This window comes from Aotus nancymaae, unplaced genomic scaffold (assembly GCF_030222135.1).
Source record: "Aotus nancymaae isolate 86718 unplaced genomic scaffold, 86718_ANA_hifiasm-v0.15.2.pri h1tg000088l, whole genome shotgun sequence".
In the NCBI taxonomy this organism is placed as follows: Eukaryota; Metazoa; Chordata; class Mammalia; order Primates; family Aotidae; genus Aotus; species Aotus nancymaae.
Genome location: NW_026988503.1, coordinates 11,332,420 through 11,359,842, shown reverse-complemented (window position 1 = coordinate 11,359,842; position 27,423 = coordinate 11,332,420). Strand labels below are relative to the sequence as shown.

The following is a 27,423-nucleotide window of genomic DNA, read 5'->3' as shown; positions in this document are numbered from 1 at the left end:
AACTGTTTGCCTTACTCATTGGCAACATTTCTCAAAAAAAAAAAAAAAAAAGAAAGAGAAAGAAAAGAGATAAAAACCTTCGAATTTTTTAAGGCTTTTCTTTCCTACATATTTTAATTTGTGCTATATGCCTTTTCTAATCCTATTGTTTGATCAAAGGAGTAAGTCGTGGTTCCTTGAACTGATTTTGAGACCTGAGGTCAGAGGAAGGAAGGCTGGAGAGCTCTCATTCAGGTAGGGGCAAATGTCTCTAAGCCCTGTATCTGAGTGGAGCACGTGCTAGGAGGCAAAGGTTTCCTTGTAGTAGAAAATTTGGAGTTTGCTTTGAAGCAAGATAGGATCATGGCTTGGTCTGCTATCATTACCTCCTGTCTGTGGCTTCTGAATGTGGCAGGTATTGGGTGAGTGATAGTTTAAGGAAATGTAAAAAATGAGAATGGTAATGGCAGATGCCCATTTTTCCATAGTGAAACTATAGTTCAGTCTTTTAAAACCATATCGAAATTTATTAAAGTTAGGCACGAAATTCCAAAATAAAATGAGCTTTTCAGGGCTTAATACTTTCTTCCTCCCTTCCCCTCATTAACATAGTAATTTGGCATGTCTTAATAAAGTAATATATTTTAAAACAAGCAAAAGACTTACAGAAGTGTTTTGGTGTACGTGATATATATTGAATTCCTACTTTTACCTGATAACAAATTTGAAGACTAAAACATTAATAAAAATTATTTCTGAATATATTAAAATACATTGATTAAGCAGGCCAAACAATTGTGTAAACTTCAGCAGTCCTTGAAGAAGTTTATGGACTTTTCTGCAACAATCAACTTTCTGAAGTTTTATCTCCCAGGAAAGCCTCCTGATTTAACTGCTATGTCCCAAAAAGTTTAGCATAATCGTACACTAATTAGTCCATAGTGTCATATTTCTATTTCTTGGTAGACAGTTCCTGCACTTTTTGACACTACAATTCAGAGTTCAAAGGATTAAAATGGTAAAGAGAAATGTGATCATTTCAACACCAGAATGGCAAAAATTTTATTTTAAAATTTCCCAACATTCTGAACCTGCTACTAATAGTTTATTTTAAAAAATCCGTCAAATGCCAAAGCATTGCTTCACATCTTAAGAACTTACTGAACATGTGTAGACCAGTTCAAAGCCTAAGTAATTGAAGATACTTGGAGATATGAGCAGCAAATAAATTTGACCTATGTTCAAATCATGTTAGTCAAAAATCCTTGAATAAATAGCTCGATGCAACAAGTTAGAAAACAGAAAAGGAAAGAGGAAGGAAAGGAGGAAGAGTCAGTCTAAACTCAGCCTCATGTTGTTTTAAGCACAGCTACCCAAGTCTTTACAAGTCAACTAGTGAGCTGTTTTTGTTCTTCTCATTATTTACAAAACATCTATTTACTGACAAATTGGAAAGGACTTTGCAAAACTACAGCAGCACTTTTCAAACATTAAAAAAAAAAAAAAAACTATTGTGTTGTCCAAAAACCTCTGTCTTAAAGGACAATGAGGATAGTTGGTTACCGTGTAAGACAGGTGAATTAATTATAGAGTTTTGAGTAAGAAAAGCCTTTTTCCACTTTCTAAATCTTCAAGAATGCCTTATCTCCTTGATCTCTCTAAGTATAACAGGTATTTCTGACTTGCTTTTGGGGCGACAGTGAAGTTATTCTAAATCATGCACATCAGGGCAAGCATTTCTTTCCACAGCCTATTAGGAAACAGGGAATTGAATACACAGCTTTCCATTATTCTTAAGTGATTTCGGACTGACTTTCTTCCCACCACTTGAAAACTGCCCTGGAATTTTCACTATCTTTATATAAATAAATGATTTAGTAGAGAAATCAAACAATCAGATGCAAAAGAACATTACGCTTTGCTTACATGTGAATTTTCCTCAAAATAATTTCTGAATAATCATGAATGGGGGCTGTGTTTTCCTTTCTATCTCATTGCCAAAACGCGTGGAGATAGATCCTAAATCCTTGAAGGAGAGAGCTCAGGGAGCTCTGGCTCGTCTTTAAGTTGGCAGGCGATTGTTAAGAAGCTTTGGAAAAAATTACCAGTTGCCACGGACGAAATGGAATGTGAGACATGCAATCTAACGGTAGTACAGAAGAGAAGTGGAAGATCTCCCTCTCCTTTTCCGATCGCCACTTCTGCGTCCCCGGCTTTTCCTCTCCGTCCCTCCCAGTTTCTTTCCGTATCCTCCCCCTCCCCTCCTCCTTTCCTCGCACGCTCCCTCTCCAGTGTCTCGCGCTCTCGGAGTCTCTGCTCCGAGTTCCTGGTTGGATAATTTGGGTTAATACTAGTGAGTGAGGTTTTTGCGGCTTCAAAGGGTATTTCAAGTTTCCGGAGCTCCTCCCCTCTGCACCGTGTGACAACAACAACTCGTCCAGCCGGCAGCCTGCACTTTTCAGCTCATTTTCTCTCTGTCATTCCCCTCTCAATCTTTGATCAATGTACTTGCCAGGGAGAGCCCAAGTCCTTCAAACCTCCTCCTTTTCACCTTCATCCTTAACTTTGTGCTAGAGCGGGACCCACACAACAACAGCCGACCCTCCCCGCCCCCGCCCCCACCCCCCAAACCAGCCCTCGATCCCAGCCCCCGGAGAGGACTCGCATTTCGACTTGCGGGACACTTTTGTGCGTTTCTCTCCAGAGCGCCTCTCGTGCTCGCCCCTCCTGCGCTCGCTCTTTATCACCTTCACCTCCTTTTCTCCTCCTTCTCTCCCTTTCTCCTTCTCGTTCTCTCCTGGAGTTGTTGTTGTTGCCCCCCTCGCTCCTTCTCCCCCCTTTTTTCCCCTTCCCCTCCCGGGGTGTGTGGCAACTTTTCCCCTCGCTTCTCCTCCGTCTGTTTCCCCTTATATGTGACCATGGCAGTGCCGGCGGCTTTGATCCCTCCGACCCAGCTGGTCCCCCCTCAACCCCCAATCTCCACGTCTGCTTCCTCCTCTGGCACCACCACCTCCACCTCTTCGGCGACTTCGTCTCCGGCTCCTTCCATCGGACCCCCGGCGTCCTCTGGGCCAACTCTGTTCCGCCCGGAGCCCATCGCTTCGGCGGCGGCGGCGGCCACAGTCACCTCTACCGGCGGCGGCGGCGGCGGCGGCAGCGGAGGCGGCGGCGGCAGCGGCGGCAACGGAGGCGGCGGTGGCAGCAACTGCAACCCCAGCCTGGCGGCCGCGAGCAACACCAGCGGCGGCGGCGGCGGCAGCATCAGCGCTGGCGGCGGCGTCGCCTCCAGCACCCCCATCAACGCGAGCACCGGCAGCAGCAGCAGCAGCAGCAGTAGCAGCAGCAGCAGCAGCAGTAGTAGCAGCAGCAGCAGCAGCAGCAGCAGCAGCTGCGGCCCCCTCCCCGGGAAACCCGTGTACTCAACCCCGTCCCCAGTGGAAAACACCCCCCAGAATAATGAGTGCAAAATGGTGGATCTGAGGGGGGCCAAAGTGGCTTCCTTCACGGTGGAGGGCTGCGAGCTGATCTGCCTGCCCCAGGCTTTCGACCTGTTCCTGAAGCACTTGGTAGGGGGCTTGCACACGGTCTACACTAAGCTGAAGCGGCTGGAGATCACGCCGGTGGTGTGCAATGTGGAACAGGTTCGCATCCTGAGGGGACTGGGCGCCATCCAGCCCGGAGTGAACCGCTGCAAACTCATCTCCAGGAAGGACTTCGAGACCCTCTACAATGACTGCACCAACGCAAGGTGAGTAGCGGGGGGTAGCCTCCGCCACCCGCGCCCCTTCCCACCCGCCTGCTCGCCCTACCCTCACTCCCTTCCCGGCGCCGCGCGCCCGCGAGCCGCGTGCCCCTGCGAGCGCGGCCCTCTCCGCTCCCTGCTCGGGGCTCACCCGCCGCGCCTGACTCCCTGAGAAGTTGGCACCTCACCCTGCCCTGACCTCGCTCTTCGGCCCGGTCCGCCCCCTTGCCCGTTGCGTCCCGGGGATGAGCTGTAGTGGGACGCGGGAACTCTTAGCCTCAGGGCGGAGGGGACTAGAGGGAGGAGGACGGCGCCTTTCTTGCAGCCACAGCCCCCTGCCCCGGGCGCGCGGGTGCCTGGGGACCCCTCTAGGAGCTACTGCCAGCTTTCGTGCGCTCCCCAGGACCTGAGCTCCATTGCCAGCCTCCCGGCACCGATGGGGCTGGTTGGTGGCGCCTAGCGGCGTCCTGGGGGCGGGGAGAGGTCGTGACCTGCCCCGCAGGACTTGGGGAGCGAGGAGACGCGCTCCGGGTGAGGGGCCCGCTGGGAAAAGCGAGGGAGCGGGCTAGCAGCACAGGAGGGCACCTTGAGGTCGGGAGGGAAACGACCCGCGAGGCTGAGAGATCCGGGCCTACCCGGGGGGTTGAGCTCCCGGGAGTTGAGCTCCGAAGCTGGGAGGGGAAGCCTGCCGAGGGGAGGGGTCTGTGTGTTCGCGCATGTGTGCGTGTGTCTGCGTGTGAGCGAGTGTGCAAAGGAAATAAAGGGGTACGGTGGCCCCGGGGCAGATGCGAGGGCACCAGCAGGTTTTCCTCGGTAGGGGGAGGTGACCGAGTGCCCGAGACTCAATGGAAGCTGAACGGGAGAGACTGGGAAGGAAAGCGACGGAGCGCGCTGTCTCTCGATCTCTCTCTGTCCCTTTCTCTCCAAAGTGTTTTCTTTCTATCTTTCTCTCTCTTTTCTTAAAGGTTAGTAGCTTACGCAGCGATCAGGTGCACACTTACACTGAGGTGCTCAGCGGGTCTGATACTCTGTGCCTTGGCTTCCCCAGCCCAGCAAAGCGCGCGCACGGAGACGGCGGCGGGACGGGTCCCCAGCCAGACCAGTTTTATGCTAATGAACGCTCAGTGGGGGAGGATCTACCGAGAGGGGGCGGGAGTGGGGCAACTTGTCAGTTTCGGGGTAAAGAAGATCATTCCACCCCCTTTCACAGCTCCGCTTTGTCCCCACGGTTCGCTGCCAGGAAGCGCAGAGGCAAAAGTTCAGACAGATGCCTGGAGAAAGAGAATAGGGAAAGTTGAAGACTTGAAGCAGGCACGTGGGAACTGCGCGCAAAATTTGCGCGGAAACTTCGGTACCCTCTAAATAAGTTTGAAGGTTGAGAGAAGGAGCGGAGTTGGTGTGTGCCCCCGCAGAGCCAGGGAAACTGAGGTGGGAAGGAAGGAAGTTTAACAAGGAGACCAGAAGGACATTGGGTTGAAAAAGCGCTAGCTCTATTTTCCACGGAGAAAGACTTCTAGCTTAGCGCCCGGGAAGACTGTGAAACGAAAAAGATTCGAATTCCAGTCCAGCAACTGTCATATCCTGACCTAGCCAGAAATTCTTTTCCGTGTTTAGGTACCCTTCGTTCCATGGGACATGGGTGTGTTTGGGCTTTGAACCTTCGACTATTTTGGGGTAAATGCTGTGTGTGTGTGTGTGTGTGTGTGCACTCGCGCTCAAATGTATGGACAGGTGGCAGTAAAGATGGGGGGTGGTGGGGCTTGTGGAACCAAGATCACTAAACGCCACTTACTCAGATAATTGGAGTTCTTGGTCATGCAGAATATAAATATTTGCCCAAAATCTATGTTAAAACTGTTAGAATCAGGGCAGAAAAATTGTTCCGGAGTTATGAAGAAAGCTAGGTGAAATTTGAAGGTAGTTTAGATATGATTGTTAAAAAATTATCTGCCTATCCAGTAAATTGGTGAATCGCTACCTCTTTTTATTTTTTAGTAATCAAACATCTACTCTCCTCCCTCGGAATCCTCTTAATGTGTTTCTTACAGCACACTAGACACTAGGTAATTAAAGGCCATTTTACATACACACACATAAACACAATTGCTGGAGAAAACTTCCTTCAGTGACTGCTTTATAATAAATATTATAATCAATGTTAAACTTGATTTTTTTTCCCTGAATTTTTGCCTAGATTTGAAGTCCTCACCATATGGTTGGAGAATATTCTTAAAGTTATTAACTAAAATTTTTTTCAAGTTTTTTTCCCCTTGAGGTTAACAACAGATCTGGAGTTTAAACTTGCAGAGCCAAGATGAGTTAAATCCGGTGGAACTGTTTATCTCTTCACAAATATCTTATCACTACTGTAATTATGTTTCAATCACCTGGCCTTAATAATTTGCAATTGCACGTGTTGCTCTAAAACCCTATTTTAAATTATTTTTAAGTTAAATACAAGAAGTTTGTTCATTTAATATTGAATTTGATCATATATCAACTAAAAAGCTTACTCAGACTTAAATACATGCAAATATTGCAGTCATTAACTTGAGAATGTGTTTAGTTGCAAATAACTACCTTGGTTTTCCTAACTCTGCCACTGATTGAAAAAAATTGAGAACTTATAATGGAACTCCCTCTCACCAAATATACTGTTTACCTTATATTACTATTTTTAATGATAATTATAAGCATTATTGTCTTATTTCTTACCTTTGAAAGCTTTGAAATGTTTTGCATCTTGTATTTGTAAAACTATGATTACTTTTTTCATTCAAGTCCAGTTTATATCTTTGCTATGAAGAACCTTTATTATTCACCTAGATGTATTGATTTCTTTCACTTGGGTTTCTTTCTCCTCTAGCTACTTAACAGGCTAAGGGAATAATTTATGTAAATTATAAGAGAAACTGAGCAAGAAGGCAAACTATATAAAATTACTATATACATATATATGTGTGTATGTAATTTATATATGCACACATTATAACATATATAAAATGAGAAACATCAAATTTTAGCACTCTCAGCTTTTTACAGAACCTATATCTATCCCTTAATAGGTTGGAATAATAATACCAGGGATTTTGAGGAACCAAAATGATGCTACAGCAAAGTAGGATTCATAAACTTGTTCAAAGTGGCTCAGTAAGTTGGTAGCAAACCTTAGAGTGGATTTAATTTGCTTGGGGCTATTGCGTTAGTATGCTATCTATGAAAACTAGAATAAATGTTGAAGCCATCTGTCATTACCACAAGGGTATGAAAAAGAGACTATCACCTGCTAGACAGTAAAGCTAAAAAATAAAGGTCTCAAAACATGAAAGCAATGTAAGGAAATATATCTAAAAGTTGTCAGAGGGCAAAGTCTGTCCTTGATCAGCTTCCTCCAATTATTATTTTAAAACTAAACATTAGTTGCATGAACTTGGCTGTTGCAACAGAGGTCAGTTAATTAATTGCTTACCATTAAATAACAACAACAAAAAAGAAAAGTAATTATATACATGGTCAAATCTCTGTTTGTGTGAGTCAATTCTTTTTTTTGTAGATTTGGGTTAAGATTCAATTTTCCATGAATTCAGGGTTTTACAAAAGTGACTTTGTTTTATTATGTCATCTAAAATGCTGATTTCTTTCATTATTGTCAGAAGATAATTTTGTCTCAGGATCTTTCCAACAATATTGTGATGTAGGTTCTAAGTAACCCTAGATTTAAGGGGCTTTTAACTTAAACAGATTCCAGCTAGTCTCATCATATATTTTATAGGCACATACATATATTCACAAACAGAATTCTTTTGTCTTAAAATACCACTCATGGACAAAATATTAAAAGACTTTTATGTTTCGGTAGTAATATATGAATGAAATTCTAGTACAAGAAGTACAAAATATTTTCTAATTCCTGACTCTCTTTTTTTTGGGGGGTGGGGTTAGGAGTTTTAATAAAGGTGGCAAATCGAACCAGTCTGTATTTATTTAACATTTGTCCTGTTGTCTGCTTTTCCATAGCACAGACTTATGCATTGATACAGAAAGTTTAACACAAATATAGATTTGCTTCTAACAGATAATTACAATAGTTGGCACAGAGAAATTAAAGAATTGCTTCAAAGGAAGAGACACTCTGCTTGTATTACAGTAGATTAATGCTTCCAATAATGCTTAATGTCTCATTTTATATCATTTCAAAAAGAATAGGGCATAATTAGAAGACTAATGCTTAAACAGGAAAGTTTGCTTGGTTCCACAACTTATTTCTGTATGCTTTAAAAGTATTAGCAAATTACACTTTAATAACTAGTATATGAATAAAATATAAGATTATTTTAACCTAGGATTTACCTTGTTCAATCAAATTATATTGCAGTATGTAGGTTGTTGAGTTACTTGGATAATCTCTTTCAAACCTGTTGTTTTTCTGGGAGTTAGTGTGCGATATTGTAGTTATTTTTGTAAAAAGTGAACATGGTGAAAATGACACTTTACTTTCTGAACTCCACATTTAATGTTCTGATGTAAGAAATTTGATTTTGCACATACGATGTTTTATTTTGTGAAGCTTCAAACATTATATAAAATAAACTACACGAGAGGCTTTTTCTCCCCAGAAAATTTCTGGTATTCACATTTGACACATAATTTTAAAATCTTCATTTTTTAGTCCAAATCTGCTTTTTTGTGGGGAGATTATTCTATTAAATTTCACTCGAGTTCCATGTCAATTACTGAGACAAATATTAGCCACCTTCTTTTTGCCTCACTACATCCCCCATCCCCCTGAGATGTGACACCCTATATTGACTAAAGTCTTGGCAGGATTTGAGCATAAATCACTCTTGTCTTTGGCGATTTACTATGTGTGATTCACCAGCATACGAAAACATAATATGCTTTATTGTTTCTCATTGGATGTTTTGTTTTTAGAATATAAGTAGCATTTGTAAATTAGCTTAATGTGCAACCAAGTAGTTGTTATTTTAAGAACAATTTGTGATTTAACTATCAATTCGTATTATTTTATCTTTCCACGTTATTTTATTAAATTGCTTCTTACAATTGCTTTTGTCAGTCAAGTAAAATAGTCATTTAAATTGCATTGTATTAGCAACATAAAAAACAACTATTGCAAAATATAATAGGAACTGAAACTCTCACAGGTTGTAAACTGTCTCCCTTTGCATCCTTGTCTGAAGAAATTAGTATGAATTATGCCTTCTAAATAGGTACAGGTGAGTCATCTAGCTTTCATTAAACATTTTTATTTTAAGGATTTTGTTACTTGGCTCTTTTAAAAAGTTAAACTTTGTTTGAATTTATCTTTCAAGTATTTCCTTTTCAGCTATTCACCAAAAAAAAAAAAAAGTCACATCAAGTTATATATCTTTAGAATAACAGGAAATGTAAAAATTGATATTAATGGCTTGGGTATTTAAAAACATAATTAAGATAAAGTTTTTATCACTCTATGTTTCAATTGTTATACAAATAGAACGACCTTAGCATATGCCAGCATGTGCCATTTTCTTACTGAGGTAATGCATTGTGATTGGCCAGTTTGACATGTATATGTGCGTGCATGTGTGTGTGTGTGTGTACACACACTTGTATGTCTAAATACTACATATTACATGTGGTATATTAGTATATTTATATGGTATACGTAGTTTGAATATTCTAGCTAAGAATAAACTTATATTTTCAGGCTTTAGGACTGCATTAAGGAGACCCTTTTCTATTATGTTTTTTATGTTCAGTAATTAAATTTTTAATGAAGAAAACTATGAATTAAAAGTCCATCTGATGGAGCTCAGATAAGTGTAATAGCAAAGGCTCTGATCTGCAGAGAAATGTATATCTCAGGCATAGCAGAGGCTCTGTGCAAACCTACATTTTGCTCAAATTTCTTGTTTCCTTCTTCTCAATTTGCCAAAAGTATTTCTAGTAAAAAGTAATTTTTGCTATTGTGGCCTTCTTGTAACTAATTTTTATTTGCTGATATTTGCTTTTTAGCATATGTCACATACAGGAATGACTTCATTAGAATAGTATAGTTAGTTTACCAAATTATTGCTTTGGAAAACAAGAATACTAAGGATAAGATATTTATATTTGGTTCACTAATTAGGTATTATTAGATTAACTGGTGGATCACTTTATTTGATACACCTATTCATTTTAAGGAGGTTTCTGAGAATCTGTTAAAAGTGTGTTCATTGTTTCTAGTTTCAGGCAGCTAATGATTATATATAAATGTACAAAGGACAATGAAAAGAGTTTTCAATCCACTATAAATTAGTTATTAGACAATCAATAACAAGGTCATTGATTTTCAAATTAATGATAGAATTAAAATTAGTTGAATGAATAACAAATAAATGTCAAATTTAAAAAAATGTCATATTATATATAATGACCCAAATCACCACTTGATCCAAAGTCAAGGACCTTGAACCAGATGCATTTAAAATTTATTCGTTTATTCGGGCATAGATTTCCTTTATAAGAGAAAAACATTTGAATTCACCCATTAAAAAAACCTCATCTTTCATATTTTCTAAATTGGACACTAGATTTGCCAATGACTATATTGTGTTAAAGGTGTGGTCCTGTTGCTTTCTGATCCAAATTGGCTTGGAATTGGTCCAGGATTTCAAGCTGGGATTCTTCTGCACATTTAAATGTATGTGACTTGATTGGAAGTTGTCAAAGACGACTCATTAAACTGGAAATCTCACTATGTCATTGTTTGGTCTTTTTTTGTTGTTATAAATATATTGAAGTGTCATAAACTACAAGCACAGCAACACACTGAATAGCCAGTTACTTTTTAAAAAAGTTTTAGATTAGTGATTGATAGTGAGAGACAGAGAGACAGAGAGAGAGAGAGAGTGCTTAACTGAAGCATCTATAATAATATATTGTATAGGTTAAAGGCAATACCTGGGATACATTACCATTTTCTAGCAGGAAGTCAAAGTGAAATAAGCCAGGCACAGAAAGACAAATATTGCAGGATATCACTTACACGTGGAATCCAAAAATATTGGACTCATAGATGCAGAGTAGAATGGTGGTTACCAGGGGCTGGAGAGTTGTTGGTCTAAGGTTACAAAATTTCAGTTAGATAGGAAGAAAAAGTTGTACAATGTGGTGACTATATTTTCTATGACTTGAAAAATATAAATAAATGTAGTTTGATTTGACTATAAGTAGACCTTTAAGAATCCTGCAGTGGATTTTGAAGATAGCCTATATTTTTGAGAAAAAAATATGGTTATACTTTTAATAAAAGCATGATTTTCATGAAGCGAATACTGCAATAAGCCACATAATATATTGGTTGATGTTGATTGGTAACACTGAATAATTGTGAAATGTTTTTCCTTCCTTAGTATATATGAATGGAGTGGTAAACATTAAGTATTAAAAAGTCACAGTGTTAAATGATCTTTGAATTTGTATGGTATCAAATGTTTCTAAATAATTAGATTGCCTTTTCAGTCACAACAAGAAAAAAAAACCTTATTTTTCTTCAAGGGCAAACAAAATATATCTTAAGAAACAAAGTGTACTAGTTGAAAGGGAGCTATTTTATGGAAGCATATACAAGCATTTGCAGAAAATATTCATTAATTCAATTTAAGGGATACTGGTCATTTCTTAAGTAAAGGCAATGAAAATAAATCTCTAGAATATGTTAACTAAGAAATACTGCATTATATTCACTTATCAGTGAATCAGGCTGATGGAGTATTTTGTTAAAATCTTAAACCGTATCCTGAAATTTTATTAATAGCAACAGTAAATGGACTGTATTATTCATAGTCTTATATTTTAAAAACATTTTGTTTATGTATGAACAAAGTAAATCACTTAAGGTATAACAAATCTTTGAACCCATCATAGTTCTGCTAGAATGTACTGATATAATCCACAGTATTACTTTCTATTTTATATTTAAAATTTAGGATTTTTATTTAACTTGATTCTTCAAAATGATATTATCTTCTTGAGTTAGGCACTTATCAGTTAAATAGTGCCATTTGATTTTAAAAGAATAACTTGGAGCACTTTTATTTTTCATGTTACCTGTCTCACATTTTATATGAGGATGGATGTATTTGTGTGTGCAACAAGTGTAGAATTTTTATTAGAGAATCTGTGATGGATATTTTTATATGTATTCATTAGCTCATTTGTAGTTTATATTTATACTTTAAACAATTGTCATACGTTTGGTAGAGAAGCCTTTACATATACGTATATGTTTGTAGGAATACATTCACACACACACACATTCAGACATACATACACACCTGTAGGATATAGGACCATAAGACAAATAAGTTAGGAAAATAAAGTTGGCTTTAATTTTACTTTTTTGTAGTACATAAAAACATAAAACAATACATAAAAACAGGTCCTATTTTACTGAATTACAACAGAGAAAATAGAATTAATTTTAGAGTATAAGAAGTAGTTTATACTTAAATATTTTAGACCTAATTATGCAAGGCTATATGATTATTAGGACAGTGATTAAAAACTTAGCTTAATTTTCCTAAATCTTTTTTTATGATGATGTACTTTAAATTCTCTGTTTAAAAATATATATATGAGGATTATTTTATTTGTATAAAATAGATATTAAACTACTGGGTATTAGAATCTGTACATTATTAAATGACACTAAATGTGCTTGATGCTCTTGCTCTATTTCTTTTATTGGTTTTTCTTTTCATTACTTCTTGCACTTAGAGCAAGCATATCCTTTAGAATCAGTGAATAAATGATAGGAAAACAATTTCATAACATGAAGGAAAAGAGACTGTTTTAAAAGCTTTGCCATCAATGAGATGAGTTAGGAATGAGGTCAGCGGGTTAATCTACAGGTCTACATAAGAAGATGTGTATTACCACTTCTTGCAGTGGACTATAATTGTCTTTGAAAACACCTGGTAAAGATCCCGTTAAATTGAAATCAATTACTTTCTCAATAATTCCACGGCATATGTCAAGTCATTACGTCATCGGCAAGAGTGCAAGCATGCATACATTTTTTGCAACGTAGAAAGAAGCTTATAAAACAGCGATGACTTAAAAGTTTCTGCCTCAGCTAAAGCATATGGAATTAAAAAAGAAAACTGTGTACAAAATATAAAACCTTGTACACAGTATTCAGTAAAAAGTTCATCTTTGCATTCAGGTATCTACATAAATACAAATATTTCCTATCACATTTTGCATCTTCTGGTAGGGAAAAGTATAAGTAAGTGAAATGGTTTCAGAATACTTTATGATTGTCATCTCTGACACCTTTATTTGTACCCTCTAAGAATGCTCTGATAAGTGGGTATTGTAATCAAAGATGAATATATGTCTGCTGTTCACTGATTTTTTCTCTTACCCACTGTTGACAGTATGGTACATGCAGATTTGAACTTGTAGCCAGGAACAGTGCTTCCATGCTTCAGATTGCCAAAAGACCCCCAGGGACAGAAACTTGACCTGCTTTTATGAAACCATAGAATTACATTTATACAAGTTACCCCATGGGAAAGGAATGAACTGATCCCAATTCAAACCTTAATATTGGAGCCTTCTGGGTCAAATTTGATTTTTCTTTCTGTTAACACCTGTTTGGCTACCATATTTAGTACCTTGATAGTCTTAGGAAATTTAAAAAATAGTATTCATCAGTGATATTTCACAGTTAAGCCAAAGTGCCATCAACATTCTGCAGCTATTTAAGTTTTCTCGTGCTCTTAAAATGTTACTTTTTAAAACAAAATTCTTCCTTTTACGTATACATTCTAGATTTAAGGAGTTTAAATGCAAATTTAATTAAATATAGAAACAATTATTTTGTACTTTTTAATCAATTTGACTTTACTAATGAGTCAGTCCAAGTAGAAGAAGAAACTTTTTTGAGGAAGTTTTCCTTATAACAACATATCTGAATAAGGATTTTTCTAGGAATATATTTCATTTTTCTTAGAGTCACATTTTAAATAATTATGTTTCTTATTTTGGTTTTAGTTGGAGCACCTGACAGTGTTTCCAGAATGATGCTTTTGCTACTAATAATAAATGAAGGTGGTTGGTGATAAACTGAATACATTAAAGAAATTTTTATTTTAGTTGGATTCACTTAGGTGAAATTGGCCTAAGCTGGAAAACTGAAGTTAACAATTTCTTCAAAATAAAGAAGAATTTAGATGTGTAATAGTTTGCTTCATTTTTGGACTATGCTATGTCATATACATGCAAATGGATAACGGATATAAATGGGCAAAGTTATAGCATCTTCACTTGTTTGACAGTATTAAATGACAACCATTAGATTACAGAATGAAGACCTACTTCTCCATATAGAATGACTTGCTCTCAATGTTATATACCCAAAAAACACTTTATAGATGATTAGGCAACACATGTATATGCTATTACAATCATGATGGTTAAATAATTTCATCATTGGGTTTTGAAATTCAGGTGAGTAAATTTCTTTTCAAATTAAAAGTTAAAAGGAATTCCAAAGACCTTTCCCTTTCTTCTCACTTGACATTGAAAAAACCATTTGGATAAGTGGTTATTGGTTATTTCCCAATAAGACCCAAACATAAAAGTTCCTAATAATAATTATACTAAATTGATTCATGGAATAGAGGAAAATACAAAAATTGCCAATGGAAGGTATGCCACTTTTCTTATTATCATAGGTCATGATCATCAAGGAAAAATTGCCTGCAGTTTTAAACGTGTTGTTTATTCTTTTTCTATTGGCTGCTAAGTGACAAAAACCCCACAAACACTTATTTTTACTGTAAGTTAACAATTTTTCTGCCTTGCTCTTATACTTATCATTTAAATGAAGATAAAAAATCATATCAGATCTTTGGCTGTTTCTTAATATTACGAAATGCCAATATTTAATTATATATCTTATTTCATTTGAAAGTTTACCCTAGCTAGTTTCATCGTGATTTAATATGGCTATTGGACTCCACTCTCTCTAACTGTGATGGAAGGAAGGAAAGTAGGTAGATCATAAGATCATTATGTTGGTCTTAAAAAGAATCTATTTCAGAAAAGGCAACCTAATCTGACTTTTGTAATGGTGATGATAGGAAGTTCCTATGACCTTTTTTTGTCTTTCAGAGGCACTTTCTAGCTCTCTTTCCAATAATGACTGATGTTACACACCATATGAACTGGAAATAAAGACACGTTAAAAAAATCTTGCTATAAAATGCATGAAAGGAGAGGGGAAGTTTTATTTTGTAGGCAACCCTCTAAAAGTAGAGTAATCCTTAATACTGCACAGAATCGTACATGATACTCATAATTGGAAGCCTTTAGACACCAAACTAAATTTCATCTTCTTAAATACCCTTATCATCTAAATTATCATCATAACCCACCCTGTTTTTTTTGAAACTCTAGTGAAATTGTGCATGAAATAGAAACACTTTACCATGAAATTTACCTGTAAACCTCTAGCCAAAAACAAAACAAACTCTAGGTTTTTGAGCTATTATTTAGAACAGATTTCTTAAATTCAAAAGGGTGAAAATAATACAATTTTACTTAATTACAGTATTTTATTCCAAGTTTAGGGAATAGAATTAAAATGGTATATTTGATATGGAGTAAACTTTTTTGCTCTTTTTTTTGGAGAATGGGTTAAATAAGGTCCATGACAGGAATGCTGTTTGTTTTTCACAAAAGTTGTTTGTGATTTCAGGTACCCCTGGGAAATCTCTTGATCAGTTTCACATCTGTTCCTGTCAAAGTGGGTGCTAAGATACCGGTCACCCAGCAACCATGTCCAAGAGGGAATTGGGCCGATAATAACTTCAAAAAGGAATGACAGATGCTAGATTAGGATGAAAGACAAAACGCATGAAAAATGAGCTTGTTAGAATCAAAAATTTGTTCAAGCACCTTTATGCAAATTAAATGAATATTGAATATTTGCATGCAGTAATTTCTATTTTTTTCATTTGATTGAAAAGAGAAGAATAGTTCATTTAAACTCACAAATGCAACTTCTTTCTTTTGTACTAATTAACATACAAAGCAGAATCTCTTTTTAAAAAATCAGATTAGCCACCTGGGTTCTTAGATCTCCACTAAGTATGTTGCAATGTGTGTACAATTTTTCTTATAAAAATTGTACTTTTTAAGAGGACTTGGTTTAACTAATATTTTTGATAATAAACAGTGTCATGTGAATTAAGATTATTTTAGATGAATATAAATCCATTTCTTGAGAAAGCCTTTCAAAAGTAACCTTATCCTGTTGTCCTTGAAATTGGTTAATGTACATTAATAAAAGATCACTCAAGATGAGTTCACACCAAAAGCACAGGCTTCTCATTGACTGGTTAAATAACAATGCATTAAAGTAAAGCAGAATGGTATGCCCTAAAAGAAAGCAAGCAGAAAGATCTCTTCAAAATTTAAGATGCTCTTTGATACATTACCAGTTTTTCTATTGAACTGTTCACATACTAATCAGAATTTAGAAGAGCCTGATAAAATGTAGTGATTGAGAGAGGTTTCTGAGTCTTGGTGTAGCAATGTCTAATGTGGTCACGTAGAGAAATTGATTTTCTTCAGAAATTAATTAATTTTTCATATCGCCCTAAGCTGCAGTTAAAAAGAGTGCATACTTGTCTGTTTTTTCCAGAAATATTGCCTAATCATATTAATACCATTGCCCCAAGGATGAAAAGATAATTGTACAAATGCATTTGGAAATATGTATCACTGAGTATTTATGATTAAATTATGCAAATGACCCAACTCTCATCCTTTCCAGACCCAGATTGTCTAATTAGGATTGATATGCTGAATAGATGTTCCAGAATTTGAATACAAGCATGTCCAAGGAGCAGAAAATTGGAAATGACAAGGCTGAAATCCAAAGAAAAGTGTCTTTCGTTTCTATACTTTGTTAATGTGCTGTTAGCAGTTGAGGGTTTTTTCCCTCCCTTTGGCTATTTTGTGGCTCATATGTCCTTATTAGAAACAAGTATGCAAAACGAATTGAACTTTAGCCAATAGCATTTTACTTGTATTTGGTGCTTATTTAAAAATAATCTCTTGGTCATTCAAAGAGAACATTGCTATTCCTTTGCTCCAAACAATGTAAACTAACCCTTAATTGGGTGACTTTTGAAAAAACTTCCTCTGAATTAGGATCATAGCTTTATTTCAAAGCTAGCTCTCTAAACTTTAATGGTATACCAAGACAGTATTTTCTAAAGATATGCTTCTTAAATCTATAGATCATTTGTTCATTCATTTACTTAAATGCCTGTCTTCTTGTAGTTGGAGAACACTGTTTAAGCAACAGTTCTGATTAGGGAAAAAAAAGCAGCACTTTAAATGTAACAATGTTTGGATTTGAGGTCCTCAGCAGGCTTTCTCCCTCATTGATTACTCTCATTCATCTCAGATGGAGGGGTGGTCGAGAAGAGCAAGGAAGGGACTGAACTGTCAGGACTCCCGCCTTTGTTAAGCAGCGGGCAGTCACTGCCTCTGAACTCGGCTGGCTCCTGCTTCCCATCTGCAGGATGATGGATTGCTATGTTTAATACATTTCAGCTTTTGTCTGTCATAGTGTGGACAGACAGTACTATCAGTGATTTCAACAGTGATTAGAAAACCGTTTCAAACCACTCCTATTGGCCAGACAGCTCCCAGGAATGTCTGATGAAACATACCCATTGGCACTCTCACCATGTAAATATGTAGTTTAACTAGGCGGAGACTGTACACTCACTGTTTAAATGCAGAAGCCACTGAGAATGACTAGACTGCATATCAATTTTTGAACAAAAGTGCACAAGACAATATTAAGAATCTTTGGGGTCTCTAAAACTAAAAATTCATCCCAAGTAGTCCCAAGTTTTAGATGAATTTGTGTTCATATAGTAACAACATGTGCTTGATGGCAGGGCTGTATTCCATAGATTATGATGTCAGTTGTTGCTATGCTATCAATACTGAGCTATTTAGCTCTATTGGGTGGGGGGTAGAATGTGAGGACTATGTGAAAGCAGTAAGACATGACTTGGCATGTGCTATGCTGGGATTTGCTGAACTGTGGGGGCTTTGTGGTTCACAAGTCCAAAAAGTGAGTGATTTCAACAACAAGAAGGCTACTATATACCAGCTCAGTATTCTCCCTGGAGTATCTTGTTCTATTTATAAAACTGATACTGAGAAAATACAATTAACTAAAGAAAAAGAAACTATTATTTTAAGCCATTAATAACATATGCAAAGTTTTATTTCAATAATGGGGCATAATAAATAAATCAAATTGGCCAATAACATCATTATTTACTAGTTATAATGTAATATACTAAATGTAATGTAAATTATAATATGAATGATAAAATGTATTTAAACATGGAGTTTTAACTGTAGCAGTAGATAGATAATTATTAAAATAATAATCCTGCCAAAGTTTTGAAACAAAAACCTAAATCAGGAGAAGCTTACTTGCCTTTGATTAATCTCTATTAAGAAGAAGGTTAAAGAAAAAGCTTATGTGGTCAACAGCAGATGTCTGATGAGAATAAGAATTCCAGATCTTAGATTATATTTCCTCTTACTGATGTTCTGACACTGAAAAATGTTCACCTGGAAACCTTTCAGTAAAGATATCTGGCCCTGAAATATGTGATTGCAAGCATACTCATGGATGTACATATCATAGCACAAATGAGCACATAAACACATTGCATTTCTTTTGAACCAGTTAAAAAGCTGAAGTTTTTGTCATTTCACATTGCTTATTTGGTAATAAGGATAGGTCATACTGTAACTCCTAAAAGAGTTATTAAAATATTTACATATTTTACAAATTGTCTTGTTTGTTGTTGCATTTTAAAGTTATTGAAATAGTGCTCAGCTTAAAAATTATGCATTCATTCAGCATATCCTAAAGGAGTCATTTCTCAGAGTAACTCAAAGATAGTGCCCATATGTACTTCTGTATAGAAATTATATAACTGGGCTTAAGTAAATCTGAATTTTTAAATCTAAACTTTTCACAATTTATGTAGCACATATATAGTGTAATAATGTATTACCCCTCAACATTTTTGTACTGAATAGTTGTGTGGTTGTTAAACTTTTAATAGTGGAGTATTAAGTAGTCTCTTATTGACTTCATAGTTGTGGGTTGGGGGTGGGCGGGGAAGTGGCAAAGTTCATTCTTTTAGAGAAGGATAAGGTATAGAAGGAAGCTGTTAGCAGGTCACATCTCTCAAAATCACTGTATTGGGAGGAATCTTCTATAAAGTCAAAGGGAAATGCATAGTTTAGGCTACTAGAGTTAAGGTGGAAGATTGCATGGAAGGGCCTGAAGGTGTTGAGTAATACTCTGTTTTAAAGTAGCGCTATCTCATGAAATGGACATAAATTACTCTGCTACATTCCCTCTCTATCTATTTGTTAATAAATTTTAAGTAGGTATCTAGTAATCAGTAGGGACTTAGGGCATCCTGGCTGGGAGATAGATTTTAACAAGAGGAAGGAATATTTGTACCATTGTACTTACGTATACTTATGAGAGCTATAGATCTTTCCCCAACATATTATAGGAAATGTAAGTGCTTGGCAAATTCAAATGTATATTTTGTCCATAGATGGATCTGTTTGGGTTGTTCAACTGTATCTTGTGCAACATTAGGAGTGTAAGTGTATGTATACATTTGTGTGTACACGTCTGGGTGTACACTAGGTTGCCAACCCTTGCTATACACATTGTTAGTCTTATGTTCAGTTAGGCACCATAATTACAAAATAATACAAGTCATTTGTCTTACTGTAGTTAAATAAAAAAAGTATGTGGTAGAAACTAAATGAATGAGTTTCTCATGAAGCTAAATGGATGAATTTGCTTTTTGGAAATGTTTCAGAATGGAAGAATGCTAGAATGTTCTTTGATCTACTCCATCCGTCTCTAGTACACTGGCTTCCACATGTGTGCACAGCAGCTCTGGACTTACCATCTAGCTATTGCTATTTGGTAGATCCATAGATGGGGGGAGATACGGAGTCAGGCCAGCAGGTTCAACTTCTTATTTCTCAGTAGCTTCTTATAATGATTCCACCTCTAATGAGGTGAATTACTACTGCATGAAAAAGGAGAAAAAAGGGTTTTGGCCATCTTTGCTAATAAATCACATTGACTGCCTGGCTGATCAGATCAATTGTGCATAAATCAGTGCTTTAAAGAGTCTTAAAATAAGATTCTACCAAGACCAATCGATCCACAGGCTTGTGTAACAGCATGGTTTCTTGCTCATAGCGAACTATACAGGAGTTCACAGTATTGAGACTGTTATATGTCGTCAAATGTTGAAATGAATGTTTTGGATCTCAGAGGCATGGCTCTAATGTGTAAAATAGTTGTGACTGTCAACTGAATTTTCATCTTCTCCTGTTCACACTTGTTAGGTAAGGTAGCAAGAAAATTTAATTCTCACTACATATATAAAAACTCAGTTTTTAAAGCATTAGCAAGACGTATAATTTTTAGGAAATGTTTCCCACAAAAATATCATTATGTTATTTCAAAAGAAATTGTCATTAATATCCAAGGGAAGTATTTTATTATCACAATACCTCTAGATTTTAGATTAACTAATGTATAGACACCTTAGAGTCATAACAAGAGTCAGGAAACTTGATTATAAGTTCCAATTATGTGAATTACCTGGAAGAGAGATGTTGGATTAGTCAACCTGAAACTCCAGATTCTCAAATGGAAAGTGGGAATAATGCAAATAACTTTTCTCTTCATTTCAGAAGGTTGTGAAGACAGGAATGCGATTAGTTATTTGAAACTACTTCAGAAATTGTAAGGTGTGTTTCAAGAGTTGTCATCTGGGCCAGGTGAGGTGGCTTACATCTGTAGTCCCAGCACTTTAGGAGGCCAAGGTGGGAGGATCATTTGAGGATAGGAGTTCCAGACCATCCTGGGCAACATAGTGAGACTCCCGCATCTGTACAAAAAACATTTTTAAAAAAATTAGCCAGGGTACTTGGGAGACTGAGACAGGAGGATTGCTTGAAACTGTGAGGTCTGGGCTCTGCAGTGAGCTGTGATAGTGCCACTGCACTCCAGTCTGGGTAACAGAGTGAGACTCTGTTTCAAAAAAAAAAAAAGTTACCTGTTTAGAATTCCCAACTGAATTTTTAAAACTCTTTTACAAGAAGAGCTTACAAAGCAGGAAGAAAAATCTTTTCATTCTTGCTGTTACACTTTGCTCTTCTTTCTATGGAAATACCAATTAAATTATAACAAAAAGAAATTGTGAATTCTGAAAAATTACGAAGTTTTTATATACATATAACATTTATTAAAATTTTATTAGCATTAACTTTCAAAGAAAATTTGATAGATTAACATTGTTAAATTTTTGAGAAGCAAGATAAGACAAACATAGTTATACCATATGTAAAAGAAATACCATTTTTGAGGGGGGATAACGGCTTCAATATCTATAAGTAACTGTCATGCAATTCTCTATGAAAACGGTAGATTCTATAGAAGATTAAAGTGGGTATTATTGAATCTTTCATTTCTTTAAGTAGGCTAGAACATTGTATGATGGCTAAGTCTCCAGAATTTTCTTAAACTAAATACAAAATTTATAATTATTCTGTACCAAGCATCTCAAGATCCCCTAAATGATTATTTTCTGAAGTCTCCCATTTTGAAAATCAATTTGAGATAGGCATTCAACCATTTAACAGAAAGTTGGTGCCTGTCCAATATTTTGTGAACTCATCAATATAATACAATATTACCTATATCAGAATACTATTGTTCTTCCTATGTCAGTAGATTTATGGCAGTGCCTTATGTAATATATATTGTTTCTCTCTTGTTATATTGCGAAATTTAGTAGGTTGTTAAAACCAGATCTAATTGATTTTCTCCATGGCATTTGGCTACATAAAGCCTCTCATATCTAAAATTCACCACAGGAGAAGAAATCGAGATGAATTTCTTTTGTTGCGTTTTCACTTATGTACTAAAAATTGTGAAATATTTCTGATAACTATTAACATTTTTAAATGTAGCCATATGGCTACTTGCTGATAGAAGATGATATGGCTTATAACTTGAATGAATTCAGTTTCTAGTAACTAACAATTACTTCCCTGGGATTATTTTGGAGTATAGTTTTATATCTATTTGTGCTAAAACCCTCAGATACTTTCTAGCACATAGTAGGCACTCATTACAAATGCAGTTGACTTATAAGAATTTTGTTTGCATATTATTGAATTACTTGAAAATGTTCTTATGAAATTCATAATTATGGTGCATTTTGATTATGACCAAGAAATTAAAATATGAATGCAAATACATATCTTTTAGATGTTTATATAGAAATAAAACGAATGAAAACATAAATAACACTAGTTCTTAGGAATTATATCTTTAATTCCTGGATGCTTCTCATATGCTTACGGTAGTTTAAGCATAAACAGGTAGACTTCATATGTGCATATACTCATATGACTTTATAGGGTTGAGGTTTTCTCTTTACCTTTATTATTATTAATTAAGGTTTGGCTATCAGATTAGTTATGAAAGGTCACCAAATGCTTAATTTTAAATTATGCATTATAATTAACTTAAACATTTAAATTGAATGTTCCGATCAAAAATAGTATATGTATTTGCAGTTTGATAATTACATGCTACAATTTTTAGTGTTTAGTATTTGATAGGGATTATATTAAGGGTTTTAGGTATGTGGTCACCTTCACTCCCGGTAACGGCTATCAGAAATAGGTTCTAACCGTTCCTTTTAAAGATGAGGGCACTAAAGATCAGAGCAGCTACTTTACTCGCTCAGGTTTCACAACTTAAAGATCAGAGCAGCTACTTTACTTGCTCAGGTTTCACAACTTAAAGATCAGAGCAGCTACTTTACTTGCTTAAGTTTTCACAGCTGGTACTTGACAAGCAGAGGTACTTGTCAGGTACGAGCTGACAGGAAATCTCAGTCTGAAACTTTTATTTCCTATTGTATTGTCCTATTCAAATAGTACTTAACCAAAGACTATCGATCTATCGATCTATCGATCTATCATCGATCTATCGTCTATCTGGCGTGGAGTCTGGCTCTGTCGCCCACAGGCTGGCGTGCAATGGCGCCATCTCGGCTCACTGCAAACTCCGCCTCCCAGGTTCAGGTGATTCTCGGGCCTCAGCCTCCTGAGCAGCTGGGATTACAGGTGAGCGCCACCACGACGCGCTAATTTTTGTATTTTTAGTAGAGATGGGGTTTCACCATGTTGGCCAAGGCTGGTCTCCAAACTTCCGACCTCAAGTGATCCGCCCGCCTCAGCCTCCGCGCCCGGCTGACTTTACAAACCCGTTTTTATTTGTTTACTTTTCGTGAGTCTGAATCTTTGAGCGGTACAGCATCACATGGATTCTGTGTCCGATGGCCTTAGCAGGAAGACGGCTTCGGCATTTGACAGGAACCCTGCCACTGTTTCTGTGTGCCCGAGTGGACTTTTCCCGTACAACTCCGGTTTTGTTTGGTTTGCTGCCAGGAGTCACTGTGCTGTTCTTCGCTTTGCGTAAATAAGTACATCTCTTGCCCACATACAATTCGGTTTCTTCTTGGGCGTAAACACCTTCAATTTTAAGAAGAGTGTGCTCCTTTTGGCTCTGGAGACCCACCCCACCTATAGCCAGTAAAAATGGCCTTCGACCGCAGCCTTCCACACGTTTTCTTTACAAGTCCTGTTCCCGGCAGGCTCCAAGGTGGCGGGAAGAGACTGAACAACGTTAACGGGTTCGTTATCATCACAGGGACTCTTATCACACAACAAACAGTACAGATACGGTCATAGTTTGCTTATAAGATAAAATTTAAAATTGTAGTGTTAATTTATTAATATAATTTATATCTTTAGGTCTATGGTCCTCAGTGGGGAGAAAGTAATGTATAAGGATACTGGATTATTATCTATTATAATTCCAGTTCTTTCTTGACAAATTCTAGTAAAAACCATTTAACCAGGCATATAATTGGGGTTTAAACATTATTTTATAGTAAATAAAGCCTACCCTAGGCAGTTTGTAACAAGTTTTTTTTTCCAGTTTTAAACTGATATGCAACTATGGAAAGTTTGGGACTAGGAACTTATTCTTCACGTGCTCGTCTCTGGAATCAGCTTCATCATCCCATGTCAACGACCCACTTGTGTATGTCCTTCCATCCAGGTAGTTTGCCATTTTTTGATGTCTTTAGATGATTATTATTTATTTTTCACAGCAAAAAAGTATTATACTTTGGTATTTGGCATCCTTATGTTACATATGAATAACTTGTTATCATATTGGCACATTTTTCATGATGTGCCTTGGTGGGGTAGTTCTTAACTTTGCTCATTTGTGTTTACTTTATTTTTAATAAAATTATTAGAAAATTGATGTATAATAATTGCACATATTTTGGGGGTACATAGTGATGTAATATGTGTGATACAGATCAGGGTAATGACCATATCCATCATCTCAAACATTTATCATTTCTTTGTGTTGAGAACATTAAATAATATTCTTTCTAGCTATATCACATATTATTAACTATAGGTACCCTATAATGCTATAGAACATCTGAATTGACCCCTCTTATCTAGCTGTAATTTTGTATCCTTTAACAAATCTCTCCCTCTTCTCTCATTTCCCCTGCCCGTCCCAGCCTCTAGTATCCACTGTTCTACTTTTTACTTCTGTGACATCTACTTTTTGAATCTTCCACATGAGTGAGAACATGTAGTGTTTAACTTTCTCTTTCTGTCTTACTACATTTAACATCATATCCTCCAGTTCCATCCATGTTGCCTTGAATGAGAGGATTTCATTCGTTTTTATGGCTGAATATTGTTCCCCATTTTCTTTAATCAAGCATGGTTAGTAACGGTTTTTCACCAGCTTAGTTATTATGCAGGGGAAGTGACGAAACTGTTGTTAAGGTAAGGAGTTTACTTTGGCATAGCTAAATTTTTTGAGTTTTTCTGTTCATGTTTAGTGTCTCATCGATGTTGTGTCAAAGTCTTGAACCACAAAAGATCATGTATAAGTGATATATTGCATAAATCAAAAACAAAAAAGTATAATTTCTTACTCATTTAGGAGAGAAGGTATAGTGTTTTTTGCTTTTACTCATGATTGAACCTATTGTTGGATGACTAAATGCATGGATTCATTGCCACCTTCCAACCCCTGCCTTGATTACCTGTCCAGGATTACCTGTACTATTTATGCATAACCTTATGTCATTTCAAACTAACAATATTTCGTGAAACTAAGTAAATTCATGGAAACCTTAGTAGTCGACCTTTAAAACCATAATTTAAGCATCCCAGAGTTACTCAGTTCTAAATTCTATTAATGGATGCTCTTGGAAGTCTCAAATCTTTACTTCTTTGGTAACTTTCAGTGCTAAGATTGAGGTGAAGGGCCCTTCTGTGGAAAAATAAGGATACGCTGAAGTAAGCAGTGCCATTTTCACTTCCTCTGGAGACTTCTGTGTTAATGGGCTGGCTTTGTCCTTTTTCTCCCATGCAGTTTGAATCTTTGCATTTATGACTTCCCTAGGGCAATAATTTGCAATGCTTTGCAAATAGTCTGCTCATTTAAATATTGGTAAGGAATAAATGTTCCTGGTTAAGCAGGGGGCAAAGCTGTCTGTAACCTGCACCATAAACATATCCTAAATCACCCCGATACAATGCATAGTTGGTGTGCTTTCCTTTGGTTCAATATACATCAAAGAGTGTTGCACTTGGGGCTTGGTATACAATATATTTGAAGTGAACTTTCAGCCTCACTTTTATGTGTTTAATAAACAAGAAAAACTTCTTGAAGAATTGTAAACTTCAATCTAGCATGGAAAATTTGGAACTTAGAGTACTATTATTTTTCTAAATCCATCAGAATCTTAGAAGCATGAGTAGTATGCTTTAAATAACATTCATGGTTGGGCACAGTGGCTCACACGTGTAATCCCAGCATTTTGGGAGGTTGAGGTGGGTAGATTGTTTGAGCCCTGGAGTTTAAGACCACTCTGAGCAACAAGGCGAAGCCCTGTCTCTATAAAATAGAAAAAAATTAGCCAGGCATGGTGGCATGCACCTGTGGTCCCAGCTACTAGATGAGGTGAGAGAATTGCTTAACCCAGGAGGTTGAGGTTGTGGTGAGCTGTGATCATGCCACTGCACTCCAACCTGGGTGACAGGGTAAGACCCTGTCTCAAATGAATAAATAAACAAATAAAAACTCAGTACATTTAAAAATAAAGAGTGGAATTCAATTGTTTGTGACTCACAGGATAAATGCTGAGTGGATGGATACCCCATTCTTTATGATGTGCTTATTTCATACTGCATGCCTGTATCAAAACATCCAATGTACCCATAAATGTATACACCTACTGTGTACCCATGAAAATTAAAAATTAAAACAATTAAAAATAACATTCAGATAATGCAGGACAGTAAAAAAGAAGCCATATACATTTTTCATAGTGCAGTAGTTTCAATATTTAAATAATAGAAATGTGTCTCTTCCATAAATGATGCAACATTGAAAATGAAGATTCCCTTTAAACAAATCATGTCTCATCCGAGCATTCACCTTGTTAGCCAGTGCTCTAACAAGATACCCAATCGACAAGTCAGAAGAACAGATATCGTTTGATTGTGAAATCATTTCCAGCCTATTGTTAACCTTGCTGAGTAAATTGTAAGGATAAATGTTTTAGTATTTTAAAATTTAACTTTCAGAAATAAGTATTTAAATATCTTCTTTTTTCTTTCTCACCCCCACCAGCAATTCCCCATAATCCTTTACCATCTTATTTCCAACTCTCCTTGGAATTCATGCCGTTCTTTTCTCAACTTGTCACATTACTCTGCTATCAGAGCCCTTTATAAAGTATTTTTTTACTTCTTTTTTTTTCAGACAGGGTCTTGATCTGTCACCCAAGCCGAAGTGCATTGGTGTGAGAACAGCTCACTGCAGCCTCAACTTCTGGGGCTCAGGTGATCCTCCCACCTCAGCCTCTTGAGTAGCTGGAACTACAGATCCACACCACCACACCTCGCTATTTTTTTTAAATAGAAATGGGGTTTTGCCGTTTTTCCCAGGCTGGTCTTGAACTTCTGGGCTTAAGCAATCCACCCACCTTGGCATCCCAGTGGGATTACAGGTGTAAGTCACCACACTTGACCATTAAATTTACACTATAAAATGCTTTCTCCTATTCTTCTATCAGTATTATTTTTTATTCACTTACCTTATGCCAAGCACTAATTGGAGTACATTTCTTATCTCATTTAATTCTCATAGCAGTCTCTTATCTCCCATTTTACAGAGGAAGATATTGAATTACAGAGAAGTTAAATAAATTGCCCAAGGAAACAGGTACTAAATGAGTTATCTCAGGCTTTCTGATTCCAAATTCTACACTCTTTATTACACTGTACTTCTAGCCTAAAATGAGTTGTGTAACCCATTTGCGCTTCACTTTTCTCATTTGTCAGTTAGGGAGCCTAATGGCTAACCAGCAAGATAGAAATTTGGGGAAAGGAGGTTGAACTATGAAAATTATGAATTATGAGATGGCATT

The 27,423-nt window shown here is 36.8% G+C and overlaps 1 protein-coding gene across 1 annotated transcript in view; it reads left to right on the top strand.

The window, feature by feature from the left end:
- The first annotated feature begins 2,085 nt into the window (after positions 1 to 2,085).
- DACH1 (dachshund family transcription factor 1) overlaps positions 2,086 to 27,423 on the top strand; it is a 419,816-nt gene continuing 394,478 nt past the window's right edge. Inside the window, exon 1 of the mRNA XM_012442858.2 lies at positions 2,086 to 3,727. Coding sequence (XP_012298281.2) covers positions 2,898 to 3,727 — 830 coding nt within the window. The 5' untranslated portion in view covers positions 2,086 to 2,897. The remainder of the gene's footprint in view (positions 3,728 to 27,423) is intronic.